This window comes from Larus michahellis, chromosome 5 (genome assembly GCF_964199755.1).
Source record: "Larus michahellis chromosome 5, bLarMic1.1, whole genome shotgun sequence".
NCBI lineage: Eukaryota > Metazoa > Chordata > Aves > Charadriiformes > Laridae > Larus > Larus michahellis.
This window is the reverse complement of record NC_133900.1, coordinates 52,867,901-52,876,228: the sequence shown is the minus strand read 5'-3', so window position 1 is coordinate 52,876,228 and position 8,328 is coordinate 52,867,901. Positions and strand designations below refer to the sequence as shown.

Genomic DNA, 8,328 nt, shown 5'->3' with positions numbered 1-8,328 from the left:
TTTCATGTTATCTCATTCTGCAGAACATACTGTAGTTAGTTATAAAAGTGTAACCACCAGCTGCCTTTTCTCACAGGTTTGTTTTTTTTTCTCCCTGAAAAATACACTGATAAGCAGCAAACAAGGAACGACCACAGGACTACATACATTTGTAAATGGTTACCTTCAAAAGCAGTACAACTGGGATACGTAAAAACCATGAAAAGCCAATTAATAGGATTTCTTATGAACTTTTGGATTTCTTTTTCACTTGCTTTATATTTTCACAGTGGAGAAAGAGAAGAGAAATGTATAATTGAAGACGTTCCCACGGACACATTGGTAATTGGTAGGTACCTATCAATGCTATATGATGATCTAACCTATGCAACAATAAAGATAGCTTGCAATGTAGCAGGAAAATCTATGATTGATAAATATGGTAAAACCATGGTGATAAGAAAGAGGGCAGACTGAAAAGAAATAAAAAATGTTCTCACACATTGTTTGTATCCATCACATAAAGAAATGCAGGTTTCCAGAGTGCTTAACTGACTAGACAAAGATAAAGAATATCTTCTAATTCTACAACAGTGGAATTGCTGCTTCAATGTGTGCTTCTGTACATTCTGACTGATTTACTCATTCATACCAAAAGATCTGTAACATGGTTTTCCCCATATGAATGAGAGAGTTACTTTTTTGATTAGCACTGGTTTGGAAAGAAGCAACTCAAAATGTCCTAAAGTTCCATTTCACCTGGGATATCACAAGCACATTAAAATAATCTACAAGAGTGTAAACGTAAGTTCAGAAAGGGTAGTAAAAAATAATATATAATCATCTTTTTCATAAATAATGTGATAAACATGAAAGACAATCCTAAAAATGTAGTTTGAATACAGCACACATGCTTTTGGAGGTCTCAGCATGCCTTCTGTATGCTAATCTTGCCAGGGCATTAGGAGTAATCAGAAAGTATCCTTTGTTAATCAAGCATTTTTGTAGTATTCTAGAACATTTTCTAGTGTAGTAAAAACTTATTGCATTTCACACTGTTATAAAGTGCCCCCTGAGAAATTTTAATCGTAAGCACATGAAATACATATATTGTTTTATTTTTAATCATTTATCTTGATATTTTTTTGCTGAAAAATCAATGAAGACGTTTAATATTAAGCTATGTTTTATTTAGCAGATTTTTATCTATATTTTGATTCAGGGAATTACAAAGTACAACGCTGGGATATACATAAACAGGAATTTCTTGAATCTGCTCCTGGATTGGGAATGTTTGTGACTGTCACGACTCCTTCTGCTGAGGTAAATATGCTTTACGAATGTTTCTGTAGGATTTATGAGTTGACCTTTGGGACTGAGAGGCAGCACTATCTAAAAATAATAAACACTTTTGGGGAAAAAGTAAATCTACAGTCTACTGGCTAGTTCAGTGTTTTGATGCTTAAAGGTATGAGAACCTTGTGATATCTTTCAAAGTAAATACAAATTACAATGTTTGATAATGATGTGTGTGCACAATTTTTGCATTACTACTGGATTTGGGAAACTGAGTCATTAAGAATAGCAGGTGACAACTGAGAAAACAGGTTAGATTAAAAAAATGAAAAGTCACTAATTAAGTAAAATAGTACAGAATTTACTTGAGCAGCAGAAAGGAAGGCTGATGATAAACTAACCTGCAAAAATCAAGATTATGATAAAGTTGCATATAGCCATCACGCATAGCAACTGCCTGCGTTGCCATGAGGTCCTCAGCTTTCTCAGCAATGGACCACTTATTTTTGTGCCTAGACAAGGTTTTACCTTTCAAACTTTAAATGCTTTAGAGAGTACCGGGTTTTGTACGTTACAGAAATCTATAGTATTTCGATATTCACTGTGAGTTAAAATTGTTTATTTTTCTCTAAATCTATTATGAAATTCGGATAAATTTAATGATATCAGGAGGTTAATTGATTACTTTTTACATCCAATTTACAGTACTGTTTTTTGATTGTTTTATTGATATTTATGATGTACATACCCAACATATATAATATCTAAATTTCAGGTGCTACTGTCAAAATTGTATGGGCCACAAGGAACATTTTCTTTTACATCCCATCTATCTGGGGAGCATATTATCTGTTTACAGTCTAATTCCACAAGATTTGTAGCATTCTCAGGAAGTAAACTGGTAGGTGTATTTCTTAAATATTCTTTGTTTTTTTAGTATTAATTGTTTAAAAATGCAGAGATTGCAAACTAGATTAGAAGTTGGTCTAAATTTAAGCAGATAATTCAACATTTCCAAGTAATTAAAGAAGACAAACCTAAAATTATGACGATGAAGAGACAAAAAGAGTCTGTTCTGATATTTAAGAAGTCAAGAATAAAGAGGCGACTAATAACTATACAGTGATTTAATGTTTGTATAGTGCTTTGAATGTGAAAGATTCTGATCAATGAGAACAACTATTTGGTTCAAGAAGATAAATGCATAAGATTGACTAACACAAACACTTATCATGAAGATATTCCATGTCTTCATGAATTTAGATTGAATTCCTAAAGAAAATTTAACATTTTAATTTTTGAAAGATATTCAAATTAAGAATGTATTAGCATACTTGATATTGTGTGCCACCAATGAAGCTGGTCTTAATGCAGATCTTGAAAAAAAAAAAGTCATTGGAGGTGATATCATGGCTCTAATCTATTTCAACAAACAATTTCATAAACACTGTTTTGAAAATATTATCTATATGCTTCTTCTCAAAAGACAGTTGGACAGGTAAGAATTACTCTCCGGAGGTGCTTTTTTTTCCCAGTTGACTGCAAAAGAGTTATATAACCAGCTAGATATAAATATCTTGTGAATGCATTCAGCGAGGTAGGCCAAATTTCATCCTACATGTATGCTTTGGAAACATGTATATGCCACAGAACAGAGAAGAGTTAACAGTACTGAAGTGGGACTATTACACTGGAATAAGTAGGTGTTATTATGGATTGATTTATGGAAATGAGTGGAAAATTAATCATACACATTGCAAAAGCACTTAGATTCTAATGGTAAAAAAATTTGTGGAGCTTATCAACTAGAGAGGGTAAGGGGGATAAAGCATTTGTTAGTCATAGCTAACTACACGCCATGAATGTGATTCTGAGGATACACCAGGAGGTTTATATCTGGTATAGATGGAGATGCATTAATATAATTTTACATTATGCATGCATGATGTACAGTTCTGGTCATCCTAGTTAAAAGTGAACAGGCATAGGGAAGGATAACATTAATAAAACAAATATTAAATAGGGTGATTTGTTTAGCTTAAGAGCACTCTTAAACTCTTTATAGTTATAGCTGCAGAAATAAAGATCACAAAAGGAAAAAGATTCTTTAGGTAAGTTAAATCTTTAAGTGGTATTCTGTAAGAACCAGATGCAGTGGTCATTATCTGAACCGCTTCAAACCAAAGTTTAATATATTAAAGGACAAAGGCTAGCATAGGGTTGTGAGATGTATGCCTGCATGTTCAGTAAGCTAACTCTAAGAGAGATAAAAGGAGATGTGTTCTTCATTTATGGTTGATGTCTGAGTAGACCAAATTTCTATCATGGTAATACCAAGCTCTAGGATTTCCGCAGATTATCTGTTTGGCTAAAACTTGATTTTCTCTTAGGTACAAATTGGCTTCTAGGAAAACTTTTCCTATTAGTTTTAGTAAAGTTTTTCATTCATGCCAAAATAATCGCAATATTGCAATTCTTTCTATAGGTCTATTGCTTGGCAGGTTTGAGGCATTTTTGATATAAATCACACAATAGTTTATAGGATATTGGGAGGTATTTCATACCAGATAAACCATGTGTGGAGAAAGAAAAAGATACCTTATGGGTGGTCCTTCTTTAATGCCTAATATAAACTGCAAATAATGATGCAGCTGGTTTCCTTCCAGTCTTATATTCCTAACCGTTATTGGAGGAAGCCTAGAAACGCATCTATAAAAAAGCTGTCTGCAAGACTACTAAAGAATGTAGTTTCTGCAATATTAGGATGAATGTGAAATATGATGAGCAGTCCTAATGGTGCTCATTTTATAAACTAGTTTGGACAAAGAACAGGAAACATTTGCGTGGTGGTTGAATCAACACTAGCATAAAATAATGACCTAACAGTAGTAAAGACTTTAAATTTTCATAATTAATTTAAAGATAAAATTAAGAAACACTTTAAATATCCCACCTGATTCTCATTTTAGGAAGGATTTCTATAAGCTCTTTTCCTGTAATGAGCTTAAAGGGAAATTATCTGTTGTTTCTTTTTTTCTAAGGAATTTTGAAAACACAGAAGACACAGTAATGAGAATATTTTTTCTGTTTGCAGCGTATCCATTTGGACATTAGAGTTGGAGAACATTTTTTGGATGAATCTGTTGTTCGAGCCAAAGACAAAGTGAATGAAGTTAACTTTAGACTAGAACATCTAATTGAGCAAGTTCATCACATATCCAAAGAACAAAACTATGAAAGAGTATGTATGTTCCCTAAAGGAACTGTTAAAAATGTTGTACATAGGCTTATTGATTTATAAAGTATTATGAGTTTTATTATTTAATTGCAGTGTTATTTTTAATTATCTCATAAAAATCTATTGGTATTTAACAAATATAGCCTACATTACCTTGCAAAATATTGTTACACTGTAACATAAAAACTAATTAATCACTGTGAACTCATGCTTATAGCAACAGGTGTCATTTTAAACAGGAATTTCTAAATATAGTTTTCTTGCTCAGAGTCAGTAACAGCAGCTGAGCAGGTGGCAGGTACCATTGCTGGTGATGTTGCCAGCTGTTGTTTCCAGGCTGGTCTGTGTGCATAAGCTTTATTGGAGTGGGTAAGGAAATGACTGAGTGCCTATTTACATATCTCCATGCAGTTAGAAATAAAGCCCTCCTTCAAACAACTGTACCCCCATTGTCTTCACATTTCTATATGTATGCAGGCAGTCAGACAGTGTTTGAAATACATTTGGCTGCAAAAAGTTTCTTGACTGCAATATGGAAGTGACTGTAAACCTAAAAAGGCTTAAGCCTGTGCTAATATATATATATATATTTATATAATATATAAATAATATAATTAATATTTAAATTATGTAATATATATATATTTCGTGAACAAGGGAAAGCTCTGTTTGTCTTTCTGTTTCAGGGTACAGTGTGTCTGCTTCTCAGTTTTGATTTGTAAAGATACCCACCTTATGGATAAGAACAAACTGTCATTGTTACAACATGAAAAAAATGTTTGCTCACTGCTATGCAGAAGAGGGATGCCTGTCTAGTTACCTGGATAGCAGCATGAAACATACAGATGCTAAAACGTAATAATTATGTTTTTCCTTTTTTCTTTAGGAGCGTGAAGAAAAATTTCGGAAGACAAGCGAAGAAACCAACAGCAATATTTTGTGGTGGGCTATTGTACAAACACTAATCCTCATCTCCATTGGAATCTGGCAAATCAAATCTCTCAGAGATTTCTTCATATCTAAGAAGCTTGTTTAAGTCTTAAAAAGTAAATGCACAGATTCAAAAATTGCACACCGTATAACACCTAGGAAAGAAACCCTGCATCTATGAGAAAATTGGTTGTATATAGCTCTCAAGCTTTCTCATCTTCTACTCTGATTCTTACTCTAACTCTGGTTTCTCCATCTATGTCACAAGCTCTGGCATCCCCTCACATTTTACTCCGTGAATCCCATCTTTTATTAGGTTTTTTCCCTCTACAGATGTAAAGCTAAATCTAGAAGAAGGGCTCAGTGACTAAGGCTGCATTTAAGTTCAACTCAGGATTGTTAAATCTAAAATAGAAATCTGAAAAAAGTTTCTCAATATTTTAAATTTCTCTACTTGCTTAGTAATCTTATTCAGTATTATCACGAACAGTTCAGTGTTTGAGACTGACTAGAGTCAGATATTAGGCAGAGAAACATCTATATCCTCTGCAGTGCTTAATTTGGTGAAAGTGTCTTGGCCTCACCCTGTGTATGTGCAATAATACCTACCTTTTCCTCAAATATAATTGTGATTGTTTTCTTTTAAAACATTAAAAGTTTAAGTGGCAGTGGAGCCCACCCTTAAGATTATGATCAGTGGTTGCAGCAATTACCATGGAAGAGAGAGACCCAGACAAACAATTTGGAATTGTACTTACTTTTTACTTCCAGATAAGCCCTAAACATTAGGCTATGGAGCTGAGATCAGACCTCTGCCACAGTTGTTTATGTAAATTATAGTCTTTATGAAGTATACCAAAGTAAACCGAATTACAGGTTTCTTGGTAAACACTGAATTTGTGCCTATATATTTTATTTTAAGTTATACCTACACTAAATTCTTCAGTCTGTTTCTGTGTTGGAAAATTATTTTTAATTATTCAGCAACTGTAACATGACTGTCTAAGGAACTTAACAGTTTTTTCCTTAATCATGTATTTCCATTTCACTTATTGCAGCTTGGTTGAATATATCTTTATGCCTTAATTTAGCTAGTTTATGTATAACTAGCAAGGTAGCTACGGTATCATGCAATTACAAGTAAAAAGCAGTGGTTAAAAATTCAGATAATTAGCTTGACAAAGCAGCAGTAGTGTAAAAAGGAGCTGGAGGTGGTTATAACATGACCCATGTCAGCACTTTGTTAACATGTAAAAGCATGAAAACTGAAAAAGTTTTTAGAGAGCACTGTGATAGCAGAATATTGTGGTTTGGCTTCCTACTTGTCTTTCCAGACCTTTTGCTAGTCTAAAAGCTGGTGAAAGCTGAAATATCTGTAGGCCAATTATTGTTTTAAAGGCACGGCTTTCTTTCTTTTTTTCTATCTTCTCACCTTTTGTTTTCCTTAGCAAGGAAATGACATTGCCCTTTAAGTTCACTTAGGTTTACAGTACGGGAAAGAAAATACAGCTGTGAGTATGTGAGAATCCATAAAGTTGATACAAAGTAGAGACAAAAAGCAATGTTCTACGACCAAATCAATCAAAATAAAATCTCATAAAGCTACTCACTGAGGTGTGTCCTATATTTTGAAATTTGAAGACTTCAGAATTGTCACTAGAAATGGCAGTAAATAAGTGTTATTAAATTCACTTTTATAGAACACTTACAACATGTCTTGTAATAACATCTTTCATGGTGGGAAAGGAGAAAAGATGTGTTACAACCATATGGCATATGAAGTCTAAGAAGAAAGTTTAATAAAGGGTTGCTACAAGGCTGTGGTTCAGACTTTATCTGATATTTAGTGTAAGGCTCCTAAACACATTGCAATGACAAACTTAACTCATCTCGCTTACAATACACTTAAGCTTTTAAACCAAAAGGGCAGGCACCATGTCAGAATTTATGCTCCTCAGTATTAATTAGGTCCATACTCAAACCAGCAGTGAGACTTGGAGCCTTGACTATAGCTTGAGAGCACTTCATTCTTTATCTGTAATAATAATAATAATAATAATAATAATAATAATAATAATAATAATAATAATAATAATAATAATAATAAAGTATCTTTGCTTTGATTAAATGTTTTCAGTCACCTTCAAGATTTTTAATTAACTCTATAAAGCAGAATCTGAATCACAGCTCTTTTGGGAAGAACTTTGGGGGCAGTAGTCTTTATGTAGTTAAAAGCTCCTCCTATGCAGTCTGTGGCTCTGTCATACTCAGAGCTACAGCTTGCACAGCAAGTAGGTCTGTAAGGGAATTTTCCCTTAAAATTTTAATTGAGGGAAATTAGCAAGCCCTGAGGTTTTTTCAATGTAAAAAATGAAAATCAAAACTCCTTATTTTGCACTTTTTTCCCCACCACAAGAAGCAACAACAAGCCCGTGACAGTAAATTAACAACCTTCCCAAATTCCTGCTTTTAAAAGAGTGAAAAGCCACTGCCGTTTCCACACACCTGCTGTCCCAATGGCAGCCCCTGCTGCACGGCCGGCCGCCTCTGTGAGGAGGACAGGGCTCGTGGTGAAGCACCCACCAGAGCCCTGGTGGTTGTTCCAGTTCAGTTGCCCACGTGTGAAGAAGGGAGGGGGAAATCTCAGAGAGGATCCCTTGTGTGGCTGCACTCTCCAGTTTAGTACTGAGATGCCAGAAAATCTCCTTTTTTTTGGGGTGTCAGGGTGAAACTCTGCTGCCCTCAGGCCCCCTGGATGGTGGTGGTGGGGGGCTGCCACCCCTCCCCTCAGGGCCTGGCGCTGCCTCAGAGCAGTGGAACATGGCGGAGGGAGACCTGTAGGCCTCACCCCAAGGGGCGGCAAGGAGGGTTGGCATCTGCTTCAG

The 8,328-nt window shown here is 34.7% G+C and overlaps 1 protein-coding gene across 1 annotated transcript; it reads left to right on the top strand.

The window, feature by feature from the left end:
• On the top strand, nt 1–7,042 carry LOC141743364 (transmembrane emp24 domain-containing protein 11-like). The gene is made up of 5 exons (XM_074587316.1): nt 1–328; nt 1,202–1,302; nt 2,051–2,176; nt 4,370–4,516; nt 5,400–7,042. Exons 1-5 carry the CDS (start codon nt 199–201, stop codon nt 5,547–5,549), a joined length of 654 nt encoding a protein of 217 aa, XP_074443417.1. The 5' UTR covers nt 1–198; the 3' UTR covers nt 5,550–7,042.
• Nucleotides 7,043–8,328: the final 1,286 nt, after the last annotated feature.

Coding starts and splice junctions, on each gene's coding strand:
- LOC141743364 (XM_074587316.1), top strand. CDS start 199: ATGAAAAGCCAATTAATAGGATTTCTTATGAACTTTTGGATTTCTTTT. Junction 2,177..4,369: donor CATTCTCAGGAAGTAAACTG/GTAGGTGTATTT, acceptor TTCTGTTTGCAG/CGTATCCATTTGGACATTAG. Junction 4,517..5,399: donor AAGAACAAAACTATGAAAGA/GTATGTATGTTC, acceptor TTTTTTCTTTAG/GAGCGTGAAGAAAAATTTCG.